The 21,415-nt window shown below is 37.3% G+C and overlaps 1 protein-coding gene across 1 annotated transcript; it reads left to right on the top strand.

Annotated features, from left to right (window-relative positions):
- The first annotated feature begins 1,509 nt into the window (after window positions 1-1,509).
- Window positions 1,510-18,707, top strand: LOC128995924 (ATP-dependent RNA helicase DDX24-like). Its single transcript, XM_054420977.1, has 11 exons — window positions 1,510-2,141; window positions 2,832-2,967; window positions 4,497-4,711; window positions 6,080-6,225; window positions 6,646-6,818; window positions 7,960-8,067; window positions 11,433-11,655; window positions 13,987-14,098; window positions 14,952-15,069; window positions 17,157-17,334; window positions 18,372-18,707. Exons 1-11 carry the CDS (start codon window positions 1,653-1,655, stop codon window positions 18,652-18,654), a joined length of 2,181 nt encoding a protein of 726 aa, XP_054276952.1. The 5' UTR covers window positions 1,510-1,652; the 3' UTR covers window positions 18,655-18,707.
- Window positions 18,708-21,415: the final 2,708 nt, after the last annotated feature.

Below are 21,415 nucleotides of genomic sequence, written 5' to 3'. Positions count from 1 at the left end.
AGAGCTAACTTAACTTATTAAATTAATTTACATACATCGATAAATTATGTTCACTTAATTACTCTCAAGAATTAAACTGACGTTCTAACATCCACTTAACTTAATTAATCAAACTGTAGGCCTAATTATTACAAAAAACCTTATTGCAAGTAAATTAATGCTTCTTAACCTAACTCAACAGTTGACAAATCAAGTAGCAGACGAATTTGTTACCCCTGCTCTCTCCGCTCGCGAGTCGCGAGAAACGGTGACGTCATCATCTTCATCCCGGGTCCGTCTGGCGCGCCGCTTGTGGAGCAAATTTGAACTAATTAATGACGTCATCGTCCTACTACGAGTCCTCCCCCCATCGCGACCGTGAGTCACACTTGAAGTGTAGGTACCACTGTCAACATTTTTTTTTTCTCTCATATCTTTTGAACTATGATGATTGATGTGGTATAAAATATGCTATTTTACAGTAAGTTGTTGGCTTGGTCAAAATGTTGGCAAAATAACTGGAAAGACATCAACACACCTGATAGCTCAATTTAACTGTGTTCAGTTTTAATCTCAATTTGCTACCGGTTTCGCACACTTATTGCGTCATTGTCAAGCCTAGACGCGGTTGTCGCTCCTAGGAGGTCGTCATGAAGCCTTCAAAACATATAACAAGACAAGTAAATAACAAAAACAAACACAAAGAAATATTTGAAATACAAAGAGACACCCCCTACTCACTACCCTGTAAGGGGGGTTAAAAATATTTTTGATGTAAAAAATTGCGGAACCTTTGTTAACATCTATTGCCACAAACAGAATATTTATATCTATTTCGGTTTCAAAAATACAGATTTGTTTCAATACTTAATTTACACACTGTATATATGATATATTATTATATATTTATTATAATAGTGGCTGCATACAAGTAATATTAATTGCCTGCTTTCAAACAAACAAGATAAAAAAGGCCACAACTTCATAAACAAACATATAACCTCCGCCTCCGACGAACCTTACCTAACCTCAACTCAACAGTTCAACTCAACACAACCTAAGTCAAAGTCAAGTCATTATTGGCCACAACCTGGTGATAGATGGTAACTTATAACCACTGAGCTAAAATTATAACTGGAGGTAGCACTGCCATGGCAGAAGTCTGTCAAAAGCGAGTCGCTGATTTTGTTAGGTTGGTATAGCAGTAAGTTTTCTTACCATAGCAATAACATGGCTTCTTATAACTAGGTTGGTATAGCAGTGAGTATTTTTGTCATACTTGAATACTTTTAATACTTTAATAATTTTCTTTGAAATGGCGACCATACAAAGTAGGTATTTTAAGCCAAGTATAATAATAGCCATAGCAATAATATGGCTTCTTATAACTCACACCTCACGCAAACATGGCGGCTGGCGACACGCATCTTTGACATTCAGTGCTACCTCCAGTTAGAATTATAGCTCAGTGCTTATAACCTTATTCACAATTTTTACTTTCTTACAGTTTTTGAAATCTAAAACAAAAAACAAGTTTTACCTACTACCAAAACTACTGTTGTGCTGACCAATTTGATAAAATATTTAGATCTGTGCGCGTTAGTCTAGGTTTAAATGTTATGAAATCTTATTGAAAAACAGCATCCAAAAATATTTTCGGAATCCCCTCAAGAATGAAAAAAGTAAAGAACAAATCATTTGGCTGGAAACCAGTTGAACTAAATGAAGCAGTGTTAACTGGTGGCGTTGAAGGTTTGATAGGTATAGAAGAACTAACTGAATATAAGCTGGAAAACAATGAGTTGAAATTGCCCAACTCTTTAAAAAAATCAACAAGTGTGGGTTCCCCAAGGTCTATGACTGAAGAATCCAAAACTAGAAAGAGAAAACACAAAGGTAATAGCCAGAAACAAACAAATCTAACTAAAGGTGTCATTAACAAATTTAAGGTTACTCTGCAAGACGATAATAAATCAACCAAAGGGTCAAAAGAAAATACTGAAACTGAACTGTCCAGTCCAAAGCGGAAGAAGAGGGAAGAACTTACAAACGATGACCTGAAAGAAAACATCGACATTCTACCTTGGTTGACATTAGGAGTTCCAACAGTAATTGCACAGGCTCTAACAGATCAAGGATTTACGCAACCAACAGAAATACAAGTAAGACAAATAAGATTTTGAAGTAGATATTGAAAAGTGCTGTTGCATTGTCAGGTCTAAGCAGGGTTGCCACCTTAGGTCAGGAAAAAATCGGGACCCCCTCCCACCCGGATTAACTTATAGGCTTAACTTAAATACGGGCACAAGGAACCAAAATCGGGACTGTCCCGGCAGAATCCGGACGGGAGGCAACCCTGGGTCCAAGTGAAATAGCCAGTGGTGTTATAAATCGATAAACTAAGATGGGCATATTCCTAGCACATAATTTCATGAACGAGATTCCGTACATGAGATAGGTATGCTGAGAATTTTTATGAATCCCAGCACTTATGTTCAGTTCCTCAAAAGTTCATCACACTAAGCTCTAATACCCTACCAAAATAATATTATTTTATGTAGGCTATGTAGGTTCAAGCTAAATCTGATGTGTTGAAAGCAGTGTTTCAAGTGCCCAAAAATGAAATAAAAGTTGATAAAACATAAAAATACCATACCCTTCCATACCTAACCTCATTGGATGAAAAAAAAATTTTGTGCTCTCCGGTTAGGCTATTTTATAAGTTAAATCTGAGCAAACGATTAAATTAGTACGGTAGCCTAGGTCTACTTGGTAGTGATAGCCTTACATAGTCCACAGAACTAATCAATGGAAATGTGTATTTGTGATCATTTCAAAACTATTCTGTTCAGAGACTCTGCATCCCTCCAGCTATCAAGGGAAGAAGAGATATTCTTGGAGCAGCAGAAACTGGGAGTGGAAAAACCTTAGCTTTCGGAATACCAATCATCAACGGAATTCTAGAAAACCTTAAAAACCAACCAGTTGGTAAGATTAAGTTATGATCAATGTTTTATCAAAAATAACATAAGTTTTGGGGTAAGAGACGCTTCTCAAACTTTTTAAGATTCCCTATTAATTAACAATCTTTTTGTGTCTTTACAGTGGTTAGTGTCTGGGCTATCTATGTAAAGAGTTTTGATGGTTGGCATAAGCTTTAGACACTGCCCTTTTCCCATTAAGTGTTTTCCTTTTAAGATACCAGTGATACTAACAAAACTTAAAATACCCCCGCCGCAGCAAACCTGCAGAAGAAGCGAATTTCAACTTGTCTGATTACATATTTACTAAAATATTTCCATAAATAAGACATATTTATTCCCAATTCATATAACATTAGATTTAACGAGACCTTAGGTTTGCTGCTACGGGGAAGGTAAACAGTGTTTTTTGACCAAACGTCAATAATATAGGATGAAATAAATAAATTTGCCAAATTTGATCAACATAATATCCATAAACAAGTAAATTACATCATGGGAATTTTTAATTTGTACTTTTTTTAATTTTCTCCGTAAACATTAGGCATACAACAATGCTTCAATAGAACTAAATTATTTATTTTTTTAAGCTCTACAAAATGGTTGGGAAAGAAATTCCAAAACGTTATGTTTTTAGGGTCAAAAATAGGAAAACCCAATTTTTACCCCATAAAACCCCCCATAAACCCCCGTTTCCATGGTCCGATCATGCTGGTTCCTGAACTCGTTCGAATAAATGTAGGTTTACTTGTTTATACCAAATTTCACCAAAATTGGATATTTTTTTTTCGAGTTATCATGAAAGGACACATATATATATTAGGTATATATATATTAAATATTTAAGTGAATAAGTACAACTGATATTAATTATTATTAAATATTAACAAATATATATATGAATTTGAACGGATGGTGTTTTTGGCCTCTGGGGACCTCAAAACAAAAAAGTAAATCAGTCCCGGGTCCAGGTCTTACCATGAGACCTACGGTAATAGCTTATTCCCTATATGGGAAATTTGCTAAAAACACAAAAATCCAAACTGTAAGCCAACCGTTATGGTCATGTAGCAACATTTCTTCCTTCTGTCACAGCAATATCCTATTCCTGCGTTACTGTGATTAGGCCTATCTTTGACATTCGCAGGAATTTCTGTCACTATCTGTCATAATCGAGACAGCACCCATGATCATCTCCCTTGATCTCAATCTTCCTTACTTCACAATGACATTGATAGAAAAGAAAGCCAACAGAACACAGTTGATGAATGAACATAGGCTATTTGTAATTAATTATTAAAAATTGTACGGCCCCAAAATTTTACATACAAGTCTACATACTTTTTCCCGACCGTTAAAACTCTTGTGGGAATTCCCGGTTTCCCAAATTCCTAGTTGGGCTGAATACTACTGTTAGTATTACACATTGCTTAGTTTAATATAAACAATAGCCTACAGTAAGTAATCTTTTGTCCATAACTGCGTGTTTAGATAAGCTGGACTCAGGTGTAAATCTAATTATTTAACTAATTACAGAGAATACATACGTAGACAGTGGCAGTTCTTCAGAGAGTGATAAGGACGATGCTGATAATGAAGATATTGGCTGTGTTAAGGTAGTGAATCTCGGCAAACACAAGAAACAGTCTTCTCCGCAGAGACTCTGGGCCCTTGTGTTGACTCCCACCAGAGAATTGGCTGTGCAGATCAAAAACCACCTCACTTCGGCACTCAAGTATACAGACTTGAAGGTGAGTGAGTGAATCATCATTTATGGATTTAGTCGGCCTAAATGTATTTCAAAGGACAGTGTAGGCCGAGAACACTCACTCCTGATTATATATAAGTTAATGAGTGGCTGAGCAATCGTGAATAGTGCAACCCTATGCTTTAACACAGGTTGTTTATTAATAAAATATTTTAAATGAATTGTGGAAAACATTAAACTTTGTTTCACACGTAATATTATTAGCAAGCTTAGGCCTTTTAATGACCAAAATTAAATCACCTACGAAGTGTAACTTGAAACTCGTTAGTTGTAATTGTAATCAGTCACTCATCGGTGGTCAGTGAAGTAAACAACTGTATAACTCTAATGTTTCACACTAAACATCTTAGTTGTCGCTGTATAACATAGCCTACATTTAACCCTTCCCAGACAGGCAAAATCGTGACATAGAACGGGGAAAAAATATAACTTAATTTTGTTATTTGTGTTATGTTTTACAAGTATAGGCTACATAAAATAAACACAATCCATCATTTCATACTGTCAAAATAATTTTTTATTTGTTTTTTACTATGCGGATATATCCGCTACCCGTCCGCGGATGAGTAGAAAAGCAGCGGATATATCCGCCACCCGTCTTTGAAGATATGACCATGACAACGTTAGGTAATAAATAAAGAACAATATGTAAACAATAAATAAAGACAATGTAATGTAGAGTGCGAAACGACGAGGGGGGAGTGTAGGAGAGGGGGAGGTGCGTGTTGGAGAAGGGGAGACGTAGGAGAGGGGTTGGCGTGGGTGAGAGGGGAGAGTTTGGGGGAGAGCGCAAGTTTGGGGGGTTACTGCTCAAGCACCTGCCAGTCTGTCTGATAAGAAGGTGGTTATATCCGCTTCCCGTCCGGAACATCAAAATCCTTTAGCGGATATATCCGCCACCCGTCCTTTATCGCCAAAGACTTCGGCGGATATATCAGTCACCCGTTCGGGAAGGGTTAATATTATTTGTAGCCTATTTAGTTTTTTTTGTTGGCGTTCAAGTTTAATCTGCAGAGTAGTTAAATCCACTCGTAGGGAACTAGGAGTCTACTGCCATCTTGCCTTCATATTCAGCTTAAAATACGCACACAAGTGTGTGTTGCTTACTCAAAATATTTATTGAATTAATTGATTAAACTACTACTATTGATCATCAATCCAAACTTAACCTTTAATACATGATATTATTATGTTTGTCGTTGCTTACTAATATTTTAAATTTATTTACATTTTACATTACTTGCTATGAATATGACATTTTGGTACCAAATCCAAGTAGGCCTACAAGTATTTGATTTAAGGTCGTTGGGAAATAATTATTTTTTTAGTGACTTTTTTTATTATCTTTTAGGTGGTGGTTCTTGTAGGAGGTATGTCACATGAAAAACAACAGCGGCTGTTGAAATATCAGCCTCACATTGTAGTGGCTACGCCCGGACGTCTGTGGGAACTTGTGAACCAGGGAGAGCCTCACTTGAGTGACATTGAAAACATCAGGTGAGCCTACACAAACTTTGGCACTCTTGACTGTTGATATTACATTGTAAGGTGATTTAAACATCTACTCTCTGTTGCTAAAGGAGCCAGATTATTTGCTGCTTTGTTTAGTGTTTACCTCTAGATCGGTTAATGTTTACAATCCTCCGCATGTAGGACAATGTCTCAAGAGCTTATCCATTCCCATCTCAACTATAGTCAAAATAATGTACCTCACTGCATTTCATCCAGGTTCTTGCTTCAGTTTTGAAGCAAAATGACAAGAAAAGACTCAGTTAATCCTTTGTGTATGTAAAGCTGAGTGTCCCCTTTTGCATTTTTTTTTTTCTGAAAATATAAATCCTAATGTGTTACCATCCCACTAATCAACCCATTTTTAAAATCACATTTTGATATTCAACTCTTGTCTTGTATGTCAAGGTACCTGGCTATAGACGAGACTGATCGCATGACAGAAGTCAACCACTTCCCAGAGCTGCGGTCCTTGTTGGAGAAGATCAACACGGACCCTGCCAAGCAGAAACTGCGGCAGAACTTTGTGTTTTCAGCCACTCTCACGTTGGTACACAGTCTCCCCATGCACACCAAGCTGAGTAAGTATTTCAGTTTTTTTAAATGATTTTAGGAATAGGCCTACTGAGAAACTTTCACAATTTGATCACAAAGGACCTTTAACATTTCAAATGAGTTTAGTAGGGGTTGAAAATGGAAAAGCCACTTTTTTGATTTGAAAACTTGTTTGGAAACAAAAGAAATAAATAAAGTACTAATAGTTAGGCCTATATAAGTTATTGTTGTAGTAATATTTGATATATTATTGTCATGCATTTAGTTTCAGTGAAATGTATAACATACCTGCTGATTTTTTATAATAACACCTAGGCCTACATCCTTTGCATGGTTTTTCTTGGAGTCTAGCTCAGGCAGTGACACATCTCTTGATGTTTAAGTGACAGGAGACAAGATCTTTCAGAGTTATAAAAATTAGAAACAGTTATTACCTTTGTCTACAGCTCAATCTGTTTCTGAACGACATGCATTTAGGCGAGGTATTATTTATTTACGTAGGTTACTGTGGGCTTCACTAACCTTTATATTTGTCTGTGATGTCCAGGACTCGTCAAAACACATCACATATATACACACACCACAAAATCGTCCATGGGCATGGCATCAAAAGTCCAAAGTTTCGCTGAACTCAAAAGAAACGTTCTGCTTCTTCAGAGTTGGAAAACACTATTTTTATCCAGCACGCCTAACTACGACTCAGTAATGTTTGTATTTTCGTTAAATGTAAAATGTTAGTCCATGTTCCTGTTATGTGTTTTTACTGTGACGGCTGCTGCTTTAGTTGAATCTTCTGTCTGATGATGGCAATATAATGCCGAAGTGGCAGTAACACAAGTTATAACAGATTTAGCTGTGCTGTAGACAAAGGTAAATAAATATGTATTTTTAACTATATGACAGTTCAGGGGCTAAAACGTGTACTTTAATAATACAAATAAGGCCTAGTCTCATCACTTCTGGTGTCATAACTTTTTAAATAAAAAAAAATAAATAAATAATAATAACTAAACAGAAATCTCTTCTCTTAGGCTTTTCATGTATGTTCATCCATAGTTATAAGACCCCCTCTTAATTTACCCCACTAGTTTAAAGTTTGACTTCTTCAAACATACCGTTGGTTTGTTTAGTTGCTTAAAGGTTAATATGATTTTTCATTTGTTACAGAAAAAAAGAAAAAACAACTCGTGGTCTCAGCAGGAGATAAACTAAAAAATCTGATCAACCTTCTGGGGATAACTGACCCAAAGGTTGTCGATGTTACAAGAAAGACAGGTAAATACTTTTTCACCACACTATGATGTTTATAGCTATTTTACATAGGCGTACGTTAATTGGTGTCTGAAAGTTACGTTTTGCTGGCCATGCCAGCTGTCATCGTCATTTGGGGACCAAGCCGGTTTTTACAAACCTAGGGCCGCAAAATCAGCTGTCCGCTTACTTTGTAAAAACATGAATTCTTATTAAATACCCAATCAGTATCCATAGCATTGCAATAGAATTGTTTTATTGACACCGCTGCCTAGCAACTATTTATTAATATTTTTGCTAAGGCTAGGATTATACTAGGACGCTGGCGTCTGCGATGCTGGCGTCCGAGAGGCTAGTGTCCCACTTCGAGCAAAAAATGACGTGATTTGTGTTGGGACGCTAGCCTCTCGGACTGCCATTTTATTTCAATGTTTTGTCACTTTTTGTTTATAACATTGGGTTTAACGAGTACACCGGTTTGCTGCTTCAGGGAGGCTAATAAAGTGGGTTTTTAGTAAAATATTAATAGCTTAGTATTAAACAAATTGGCCAAGTTTCGTCAAAATATATCCATAGACAAGCAAATTCCACCAGTTAACAATGTTTTCTATAAGAATAACATGCCGTTTTTTTATTTAGGTACACTTTTTTCAATTTTTTCCAAAACTAAAAACCGTAAAAAAACACTTGAATGAATTTAATTATTTTTTTAAGCTTATTAAAATGGTCTAGAGAGAAATTGGTAAATTTTGTGTTTTGTGGGCCAAAAATGACAAAACCCCTTTTTTACCCCATAAAACCCCGTTTCCAAGGTCCGTTCTGCCCTACACCTTTAAGCCAAATTTCAACCAAAAATCAAAATCGGAAAAAAATTACTCAAAATATTGTGTTTACGGACAGATATATGTTATTTAGATCCATGAACGGATGGTGTTTTTGGCTTCTGGAGATATCACATCGAAAAAGTAAATCGGTCCCAGGTCCAGGTTTTACTATGCGACCTATGGTAATAGCGTATTCCCTATATTCGCGCACATGTCGAAAGAGAGCGTTTTGGATGCTAGCCGCCTAGTATAATGCGCCACATTTAAACCAATGCCCCACAACCGATGCATCCCTGGAAGTGAAAAGTCACTGGGCGCTTGAATTTCAGCCTCCCAGCTGGGAGGCACTAAATCGAGCGTCCGGTGGCTTTTTTAGCATCCGACGCTGGCATCTCTAGTATAATCGCCCCCATTTGATTTAATGCCCCGCTAGTGTCCCCGTCCTAGTATAATCCTAGCTTAATTCCTCAAATTATTTCTTCACATAACCTTAAAGATGTAGTTGTGTTGACTATCAGTGTGCATTATTATTGTGGTGAATAGTGGTAATAGGGTATAGTGTAGTGAAAAATAGACTTCGTACCATGGACCGAAATGCTTTTGCAGCTCTCGATCGTTTTAAGTTTTCGACTTTGTCTCGAACTTAACAACTATATCGGCAAAACCTCATTTTTGGCTCTAGGTACGAAATATACTATTGCAATAACTTTTCGGCACGATTGTGAACTCAAACACACTAGAAACCTCTTAATTCCTAGATTCAATGATAAAAATAGGGATGTGTCAATTCATGATACCACCAATTACCATTAGTATCGGCATCCAAAATCGATGGTCAGGAATAGGGACGGATAAAATTGGATTCTAAATTCAAGATGATATTCCTTTTTCTCATCATAATTCGAGACGATATAGAGATGAGGTTATAGATCTCAGGAATTATCCGTTTGTGCAGTTTTAGAATGGTTAATAAATAACAATAAAGCACTATTAAAACAACAAATAAAGTACAATAACTAACTATTTTCCTGTATAACAAAGGTTGATAGAAAAAGAGCGTACAAAATAACAAAAGCTTACAGTTATGAAACTCTTAAATAAGAAAGAATAAAAATAAAAAGACATCTTTAACGTAAAACTGTAACTTGCACACTACAATTAAAACAGTCTATAAGAGTTTAAATTGTAGTAATTTGGTATCACTTGTGTTCTCAGAGATAATTATATCATATACAGTAAAAACTATTATATACCCGGTATGGATGGGACCACGGTTATAACGGATAAACCAATTACCAGATAAACCGATTTTACCAATTTTAAAGATGTACACGGTTAAAAATGCCTCCAGAGAGTCTTTGCAATACCTACAGTAAAGAATCACATTGTTGTTGTGTTTCCTTTACAAAGGCGTTCTTATTTTTTATTTAATTATCTCATCTCGAAAATAGTCTTGGGGGAATGTTAATCTCACTTAAGCTAACGAGATTTTTTAAATCTCAAATTTGTAAAATATTTGAGACCCGCACATTCCCACCAAGAATCAATGCCTGATACCGATACTCAATACGTCTGTTAAGATCTCTTGACCGAAAATTTCCCGCTTTCACTGCGATCACGGAAGTCAATGTTTACACGACCGTGTGAGATTTTTAGGATTTGGCTGCAATTTTGAAAGATGATGATTTTTTTTGTAACCCAGTAAGATATTCAAGATTAGGCAATGCTGTACCAGTTCCAGGTTCTACCATGAGACCTATGGTAATTAATAGCTTATTCACTATAAGGGAAATTTGCTAAAATGGTGTCTTTTGGACCTTTGATTATATAAACCTTGACACCTTTATCGACCATTTAATTAATATAAGTCCTCTTGTCTCCACCTGCACAAACTCAACTTCTTAATTGTACATATGAAACTTCATTCTGGCAAACTTCAATTGAAACTGGAATCTACACAAAACTTACTAACAATCTTCAATACCTCCACAACACACCCAAAGAAAACCAAATGTCAAAACCCTACAGCTAAGATATTAAAGGCAAGAGAATCTGTGTCACTGAAGAAGAGCTGAACCAATTCAACTAGACATTACCAAAGCGCTCACAAGCCGTGGATACCCCCACAACCTAGTCACCAGCCAAATAGATAGAGCTCACTAACCCCTGCAGAACCTCAAACCACCTGAATCTAATCCAGAAGTAAGACTGGTAACTAACTACCACCACGGCCTACCGTTCCTCAACAAAACCGTGAAAGAAGGTTACAAAATTCTTTAAGCCTCCACCCACACAAAAATCTACCCAAAGGCTACCAACCACAGTCCTCAAACAAATAAACAACTGAAAATTCTAGTCAAATGTCACTTAATTTTAGCAACTTTCCTCTATTATCTAATTCATCATTGTAATACTGTATCCTATGTGTGAGGCTACTTTAACAGTTTGGTTTTGAGGTCCTCGGAAGCCCAAATCACCCTCTGTTTACATTTATGTATGTTATTTGTATTTATTTACTCCTATTTGAATTGTTTGGTATGGTTTTATATTTGTTGATTCACTCAGGTATGTCGGAACTGCTGACAGAATCCTCTATAGTGTGCAGCCATGAACAGAAGGATTACTACTTGTTCTACTTTCTGCAGCGACACCCAGGCCGCACTCTAGTGTTCTGCAACAGCATCTCGTGTGTGCGAAGGTTGGCATCACTGCTGTCCGTGCTTGGCTGTCGTCCGCTACCCCTCCACGCCAACATGATACAGAAACAGAGACTCAAGAATCTTGAAAGGTACTAGTATAGGAACATGTAGTAGTATTTGGAATGTTATGTGGACTACTAAATAACTATTGTTTCCATTCTTCCTTCAACTGGGGAAATATTTTACCAAATTTTTTTTGGAATGCAGTTTGTTGAGGTTAGGGAGCTGGTAGAATAGAGGTTGTTGTGAAAATCATTAAAACTAGTGCACCTGTTGCTCGAATTCGAGCATTTGCTAAGTATTACAGGCGTTATACATATTTTAAAACAAATAACAGTCATAATTTCTGATCACTTAAAAGAGTCAACTCAAAGATAATGTAATCAATCACTCCACTCCAGTTATCGAAAATGAAAACAACTCACTTTGAAAACAAATGCTCTTGTGTGTGTCATGTGTGTTTACTACTAACAGCTGTAATCTGTAATTAATACAAATTATTTGTCTGTTTAAGTAAATAAATATTTTCTTCATAAGAAATACATTGGGATTTTGATGGCCTGTAGGGCAAAGCCTGAGGACTTTTAATACAGGAATTGGTGAAAGGGGGCGTCTACATAAAAAATACTTAATTTTGACACATTGCTTGTAAAAATCCATCCATTATTAACAGAGGAGTAGTGTTTTGTAGAAATCGCCTTCACGTATTATATATATGGATGTTGCTAGTTGTCGGTGATTCAAACTCTTTGGTTCCATTGTTGAATTACACTCGCTGGGTTTTCACTTCACTCGATCAGTTTTAAGCCCCCCATACACTATCCAACATGTTGGTCGGACATGTCGGGATCCAACGTCTTGTCGAACATATTGGACGGTGTGTGGGCTCCGACCCGACATGCTCGACGGATATGTCAGGTCGGATGCTCGGTCCGATAGCACCACCCGACTCGAGCCGTCCGCCTGACATGTTGGACCCATCGATGTATAATACTCTACTACATACACCGATTATACATAGATTTTTATGCATTGGAGTTATTATACATCGATGGTTGGACCGTGTGTGGGAAACCGTCAAACTGCTCGCCCAACTAGCCACAGTTTCCAGTTGACTTGTATTTAGCTAGTTGTGTGTGATAACCGTCCCATTTTCCCTAATGTCATTTAATGATAATAAACAGTTCTGGCCAGAATTTATTTAACTCTACAGAGACCAGAAGGTGTTGTGTGATGTCAAAAGTAAACTCTATTGCAATAAACATGTGCGTAAATAGGAGCACGACATTCTGATGGAAAAGTGCAAGGAACTGTATCCAGAGTGTGATTTAAAGTTCGTTAAAAATAAAATTGAAAATTTAAGAGCCTCGTTCCGTAGGCTCTAAAAATCTCTAAAAATCATCGCTAAAAATCCCCCTCAAACAGCTACAGTCGTCTCGAAATCCATCTCAGAACTAATATTTCACCTGACTTGTTGGGTAACATGCTCGATAGTGTGTGGGAAACACCCGACATAAGTCAGCTTGGATGATGGGTCCGTCGTCAGGTCAGGTCGTCAGGTCGGGTGGCATGTTCAATAGTGTATGGGGGGCTTTAGTTGTTCTGTCAGTTGGTTTTAGAGCCAACGGAGAACAAAATGGCAGACGTGGTTGGGTTTTGCTGCTTCTTGTTCAGTGTCGATTGAACTGGGAATTGGGATTGGAACCGGAACTTTGGTTTGACTTAAATTTGGAGTTTGAAATAGTCTGTTTTTAGCTTGTTTGATTTATAATTTACTGACGTAAGGTAGGATATTGCCTAAGGTGCAATAGGTCAAAATTGGACAGCTGGCAATAAAAATATACTTGTGTACTCTGATTTGCTGTTGACTGGTTCATGTTAGGAACCTGACCATAGTAAGTTATAACTTGGTGTTGGGCTTTTTAAGCACATTAGTGATGTTAATGTGTTAAAACATAAGTCACATCCCCTTTTAGCAAATCTCCTATGGGAATAAGCTACTACCATATATCTCATGGTAAGACCTAGATTCAATTTACTTTTTTGTTTCACATTATAAACACTGTATATACATGTGTAAAATGTTTTTCAAAAACTTTTGTCAATTTAGGTATTAGAAGAAAGTGATACTAAGATACTTATTTCAAGACAATACCTTAAAAAATTGGTTTCTTTGTATTGTCTTTTTTTCAAGTATATTTGTTTATACAGGGTAAATCATTTTACCATCGCCTTTGAAAGTTGGTATAAGCTTGTATTGCAGTGTGATTACTGTTTAGGTGAATTCTGTTTTGGTCACGTTTGATTTTGTATGATAGAATAATTTGTCTAGACTTCCATTTGTTGGGTGGATAGGATTGTATCTTTTCATTATTAGGGCTGGTAAAACTTCCAAGAATGGCAAAATCGTTTTATTTCAGGTTTCGGGACAGCGCAGATGGTTTGTTGCTGGCCACAGACGTAGCTGCTCGGGGATTGGACATTCCTAATGTAGAACATGTCATACACTACCAAGTACCTAGGACTTCTGAGGTAACCTACATACAACATACAAAAGCTATCAAGTGATATTTTTTAGATTTAAAATCAAATTGAAACTGTGTACACATTAAGCCTTTGATACCGACCGAGGTTATTTATATTTTTATAAGGCTTTGTGAATTCAATATTTGTTCAAGTTGCGTTCAAACAGTGATTTTACGATGTCACATCCGAACCTGGATGCGAACGAAAGATCAGGTGCTCGAAATAATTAACATACGACTATTATACACTACTATTATACGACTATTATACGACTATTATACACTACTATTATACGAGTGTATAATAGTCTGTATCACTGTTATCAACTACGGCGTCAAAGTCAGTGACTATATACCCAGTTACGTTATGAATTTGTCATTATCAGTTATCCAAGTCCTTTTTCACAGTGTATATTTGTTTTGTAATTTTACGGCCATCCTAGCGCTTTAAAATTTTTTTAATTTTAAATGTTAACTTAGGTCTACGTGTTTATTGAAAGAAGTCACTAGGATTTTATAAACCATCAATTTTTTTGAGGATTTGACAATGGATCTTATGGCCATTAGTGAGGGGGACTAGTAATCCTCGTATACAAAACTAAAGACAAGTAAAGAGCGTAACATATTATATTATTTATCACATTATCAGTCTTGGTGGCAAGAATGTTACAGTTTCAGCTATTTTGTTGTTGATTGGAAGATTAAAGTTTGGTCATGTAAACTTTTTGGTTTGTTAAGACCTTTGGGACCTAAAGGGTTGAAAAATGTACAATTCTATCTAGTAATGTTGATCTCTTTATGAAATCATTAATTTTAAGTTACAAAAGGTTAATATTTATTTTTGCTTGTGTTTTGCACAGAGCTACGTTCATCGCAGTGGAAGGACAGCACGAGCCAACCATGAGGGACTGACACTGCTACTGATAGAGACGGATGAACAGCGACAATACATCAGACTGATGAGAACACTGAACAGAGGTAAAGTTCAGTTTGGTAAAATTGACAATTTGTGAAAATAAAATTTGTGATACATTATTTAAGAGATTATTGCGGAAATTTTCCATCATGTTTAGTAAAAATTGTTGTCACAATGTTTCGCGATCTTAAATCTGATCCCGTCCTCTGGTAAGAAAGTAATTAAAACATAACAATACTAGGCTAGTACACAAACATAACAATACTAGGCTAGTACACAAACATAACTAAAGCTGGAAAATTGCAACTACAATCTCTGCAGGACACTGTATAGTATAGTAAGTAAAGGCAAACAAGATAAGGAGAACACAATGGACTCATCTGCAGAAGATTGTAGTCTAGCATGACTGAGGTCACAGATCCTTCCAGAAAACAGATGAAGCAAAGGCGATGGGATCTGGAACATCATTAACTGTTTACTAATTAATGTGATGGAAAATGTCATATGTGCAATAATCTCTCAAGTAGGCCTAACAAAAAATATTGGTTTAAAAATACTGGACAGAGTTAATTTACATATGCCAGCAAAGAATGGGAGTAAAAATATTTTACATTTTAATAACCACACACCTTCTGTCATGAGATGAAGCCTCAGCAAACCTGCAGACTGTGCGAAATAACATGGTGATTTTAAATGTACTTTTTTGGGGAATTTTCTCCGAAACCTTTAATTGTACAACAACGCTACATAAAATTGTTTATTTTTTAGTTTTACACTATGGGTTTAATAAAAACTATGGGACGATAGCAGCTATTGATGCTTTTAACACGTTCGCTACTGCAATAGTACGAAATTTTCCATTCACATGGACCAGCGACGCACATATGCGACGGCCGGTTTTCACCCATAGACTGGGTGAAACCTAGTCCTATTAACTTAGTCTTAACTTAACCTAGTCACCTAGTCACATTAAAATAGACTGCCGACGCATATGTGCGTCGGGGTTCTAATGTTATTAAAATGCTTATATCTTTGTAGTGGTCTATTTGAAGGCACTGAATTCCCTGCAGTGGTCTACAGAGATGTCTGACGCACAACTGCGTCGCTTGGTCTGTGGATATGATGATTGGTGACGTCATATAATAGTTGGAAAAACTGGTCTTTACTTTTCTGCATCACTGTATGTATGTAAGCAGTATGTATGCTGCATTATCCTATGTAGCTTCTATATTTGTTCAGTTATAAACTGTTCTTGAATAATTTGTTTATTTCTTTACTTACTTTCACCTTAAAACACAAAAAAATGAACTGTCGCATATATGCGACGTTTAGTCTATTTCAAGAAAACTATGATAATTTTCACTATTGTCTTCGCTGTAGACCGGGCGTCGCAAATATGCGACATTACAAAAGGTTATAAAAAATACAAATAAACAAGAATAATTTATTTACAAACACGATTGTAGCGTATTACAATGTAAATGATCACTGTTTTACAGGTTTTCGCCCGTGGTCTGTGTGTACTGTTATCCAAGTGACAGTCGGTCTATGTGTAAGATTCAAATGTATACCTCGGTCTGTGGCAATGACCGCGGCGTCGCATATATGCGACGCTCAGTAGCGAACGTGTTAAGTTATGTTTAAAAATTGAAATTAAAGGCCTACACACTTTTTTTACTAGTGATGGGTCGGTACTTCACGTCAAATGTCGGTTCCGCCGGATCTTGGCAAAAGAACCGGAAACGAGAATCGATGGTGAAATCTCGGTACCTTCAGCACCGCAACCCGTCGCCAATAATGCCGAAAAATTACCGATATTGCCGCGATCGTGCAAGACGACGATGACGTTTCCGTGACCGCGGGAGTCAATAATGAGTCTACATGGCTGCAGGAGATGTTCATGATTTTCCCGCAATCGCGGGAGACGATGATGAAAACATGACGTCTAAACAAATTGTGTTTTTGGCCTCTAAGGTCATCACAATGAAAAAAATCGGTCTCTATATTTTATCCATGCTCCTGGTGGTTTTTTTAGTCGATACAATAAAACTTAATGTATCCTGAAGTTTCCAGTTATCTGAAGAGTTAATGTGTATCTAAATGATATGTGTCATGTCCACTCCGTTTTACTCTTTACTTTGTCTGTCAGACAAGGAGCTGCCGAGTTTCCCAGTGGTGAGTAACTTGATGGACGCTGTCAAACAGAGAGTGAACCTGGCCAGGGACATAGATATTCTGCAGCTGCAGTACAAGAAGGCGACCAGTAGCTACAACTGGGTACAGAAAATGGCCGAGGAGATGGACCTTGTGGTGGATCAAGATGAACAGTATCCTTTACTTTTGTAGCATCTTGAATTAAATTTATGAAATAGGTGTTAAACATAATATGTTTAATTGAGGTCACGGGAGAGTGCAGATTTTTGAGCCAAGCCGAGCATAGCATGCAAGCTTGAGAGTTCGAGCACCAAGTCAGAAAATCAAGCTCCAGCCGACCTTTTATTATCACAATGTTACTGCAGAGTTAAAATAGTCAGGGGAGATTATGCGATTGCAGATAACGCCGTTAACTACTCTGCTTCCGCAGGAGATTTTCAATATTTTTCTGTGATCGTAGAAGAAACGATGTTTCTGCAACTGCAAGTGATATTTATGGTTATTGCGTGATCCCAAAAAATGATAAAGATATTTCTTGACTGGGGGAGATATTCAAATTTAATGATTATGTTTCTGTTACTACTACTGTATCAGATAATATTGCTCTTTGAAAAAAATATATTGATTTATTTTAAACTCAGTTCCTTGTTTTGTCAATTTTGTTATAACAATTTATTTAACTGATCATCTTGAAATTAAATTGGCATTTTGAAAACATTCATGACTTATTAACTTATTGTTAAGCGTTACGGAAAACTCATACAGTGGAACCTCGATAAGAAGACCCTCGATAACAAGTCACTCTTGTTGTTGTGTATTTTTCAAATCCCCTTGAATTTATTTTACCTATGAACACATGTTACTGCAAACCTCAATAAGAAGTCAACCTTGATAACCAGACTGATTTTATAATCCCCATGAGAGTCTTGTTATCAAGGTTCTACTGTAATATAAAAAGACTTGATTAAAAAAAAGCTCTGCTCGATGGAAAATCGCAGGCTTGCCCACTTCTAATCTTTAATTTATATTTTAGACATACACAATACTCATTGGATCTGAGCTAGTTTCCTCCAACATGATGTGTTGTTGTACTTCTTGTTTAGCATTGGGATCAAGTGATGTATCTATCCAGTTTTGATATACGGTTTGAAATGGAAAAATTGCAATTCCTACAGTTTATAAAAAAATCCTTTCCTAAACTTTACCTCAGGCCCGAAAAGGTGAATGACCGAGCATCGTCGGTGATCAAGAAAGAAATTGCAGCCAAGCAAAACAAGTTGAAGACTCTTCTGAAACACTCTCTGCGACCGAAGGGCTTCTCTCTTAAGTACCCGGCTACAAACATGGCTGACAACTCAAGCAGCCTACCACAGTCAGCTATAGAGGCTGTGAGATCCACACTCAATGAGAAGGAGAAAAAGAGGAAAAGTTCACCTAGACTCTTCAAAAAGAAGAAGAAAAAACTAACTACACCTCGCACTGAAGAAACTTAAAGTGATTGTTATGAAAATCATGTTATTATTGTGGATAAAGTGTTTGGCTTTTATTTTTAAATTTTATTGAACCTTCAAAGTAATTCATAAAGTAAGTGAAATTATAATTGTCTAATGCACGATTTAGACTTGGTAATATCACGGACTATGTCGGAGAAGAAATTTAGCCAATGACAAAATTTAAGATTTATCTCAACATTCTCAACACAAGTATTGAAAGACATGAATCTGAAATCAACATTAGTATTGAAAACAAAATGGTTTTCATAAAAAAAATATAAGCCAGTCTCTCAGAAAAAGTTTAAAATAGCTATTGGAGGTTTAAACTAATAATAGACTATGTCTTGTACGACTATACTCTCCTTCAAAACCTATGATAACCATTTTGAAATTTTTTTAACTTAGGCCTTGAATTATCTAGACCTAGTGCAACTGCCACATTTAATCCCTCTCTTCTTAGTATGTGTGTATTTTTCTTCTTAAGTTTATTTCTTTTAGAAGCTCTTCCTCTACTGCTCTTTGTAGTAACTTCCTTCTTCACTTCCAGATTCTGAATATTTTCTATCTTTCTTCTTCTGCTAACCTGACCGTATCAGATTGGTAGATTTATTGGGACATCTCACGACTTCTGAGTTGTAAGTAAAGGTCTTCCATCTCCTTTAGCTTAATATGTTATACCTTTGGTAAATTCTCTCATTTTCTATTTTGTTTTATTTGGCCTAACTTATTAATAATATAAATATAAAACAAGAGTATTTAAGACTTTTTTATATTAGTATCGTTTTGTTTTGGACATTACAAACCTTTATCTTGTAATATGTCGTAAATATGTGGCCTGGAGGGGACTATATGGGACTCAAAGTGCTGTGTATTTGTATGTTAAAATTTAACTTTAGGTCGTAATAAGTAGGAGTTTGTATCCATAATAATTATTAAGTTGTCAAATGGCTACCAATCCATACTTGCATATGCTGTTTTTTTTTTGTTAAAATCTTAATCCTTGAGTCACAAAGGTCCTTAGTCAGTGGACAAAACAAAAGTTTTGTGTATAGTCCAATGTCAGTAGTCGGTGAGACTTTTCTTCCTCTACAATGCTTTTATAGTCAAGGAAATGCAAATTAAAAAAAAAACCTCTATTTGCCAAGATCCTATACTCTAATATCGTGATCACTGCGGTGGAAGGGGCAGTGGCATGAGTCTGCATAATAAACCAGACACCCAGGACGACGGCAGAGACCAATGGGGCCGATGACTCCTGGCTGTAGTCTTGATTGGGGACACGATGGACACACAGCCTGCAGCGAAGGCCAGGTGAGGTCGGAGCCTCAGCCTGTAGCTGCGACGTTAGGTGGTTGATCCGACCCCCGACTACAGCAACAGGTAGAGTTCCCCAGTGTACCGCGATGACGTTGGGATCTGTGTGTTGAACCATATTCCCCTGGGACTACTTGTGGACATGTAGACGATTTCGGAGATGACAACTAACGATAATGGAAGGTCATCACATGGCTCACTGCGGTATAAGGGGCAGTTACAGGGGTCTGTGTGATGAGACGGATTCCCAGACGACAGTACAGTCGGTTGAGAAAGTAAAGAGAGGTACACTCATATGGTGGCAACGAGCAGGATACATTTACGACGGCAATGACAGGTGTCCCTGCATAGAGCAGGATAACCGCACAACGGCACGGCAGTAAAAGGGTCCGTGCGATAAGCTGGATTCCCAGACGACAGCACTGGCAGGGGTCTGTGTGCAAAGCCAGATGCTCAGACCACAGCGGCGACCGAAGGGGAAATATCAATCGAGCCTCCAGTAGCAGGAGTGGAGGTTACGACAGACCCAGCCTGCAACGACAGCCAGGTGAGGCCGAATGAGCCGTAGCCTACTACGGCGAGAGGTGGGGTAGAATGGGCCTCGGCCTGCAGCTGTGATGACAGGAGAGTGACCATCAACCCTAGGCTCAGAGGGAGTTTGCTCATACTTGGTATGTCCTGCCCAAGCGCCTTGCTGTATGTCGTGTGCTGAACACAGAAACAATTTCGGGGGTGGCGACTAGTGTCCATGGAAGGCCACCGCGTTTCACTGTGGTGGATGGGGCAGTGACAGGTCCGTGAGGATTGATCCGGACCACGGCGACTTCTGTGTGGTAAACCAGATGCTTAAGATCGCTGACGCGGTAAACCTCAGCCAAGGCAACAGCACAGTTAAGTGTGAATTGAAAATCTATTTGCAAACCCTGGAAGGCCAACCCAAATCTACGTACTGAGGCCTACCCGGAAACTTGGCGCTGTATAGCCCGTGGTACTAGAACCTAGCATATCAATCTGGTGTTTTATGTTACAGTGTGGAAAAGTACATTACAGTATTATTACATGGCCAATTTAGAAATGATAATTTCAGGTTAGTAAGTTTTCCAGGTATTGCAAAGTGCTCTATATTAAGTCTACCAAACATAGACAAAACCATCTTTTGAGCAGTTCATTAAGGAAGTTAACATTGTTGTTTACTTAAGTGATGTTTATATCATGCAGCTGATCTTGTTTTGCCAAACCTCAGCTGTTGAGCTGTTGTTTCAAAGGTAAAGTCAGGTGGAGGGGGTGGAATAGGTTCCCCTACAACGGTCTAAATTTTGTGAACAGAGTTTAGTTAGGGTTTTTTTTTTTAGACCTAGGAGTAAAATAATATCACTATTGTAAAACAGTTTATTGCAAATCTCAACATTTTAATGGTGGATAGACCCCCAGTAAAAAGGCACACTTG

Source organism: Macrosteles quadrilineatus, unplaced genomic scaffold (assembly GCF_028750875.1).
Source record: "Macrosteles quadrilineatus isolate MER2022 unplaced genomic scaffold, UCM_ALF_1.0 Scaffold_5__1_contigs__length_97177068, whole genome shotgun sequence".
NCBI classification, from domain to species: domain Eukaryota; kingdom Metazoa; phylum Arthropoda; class Insecta; order Hemiptera; family Cicadellidae; genus Macrosteles; species Macrosteles quadrilineatus.
Note: the sequence above shows the minus strand (reverse complement) of the source record. Positions and strands in the feature narration are given on the sequence as shown.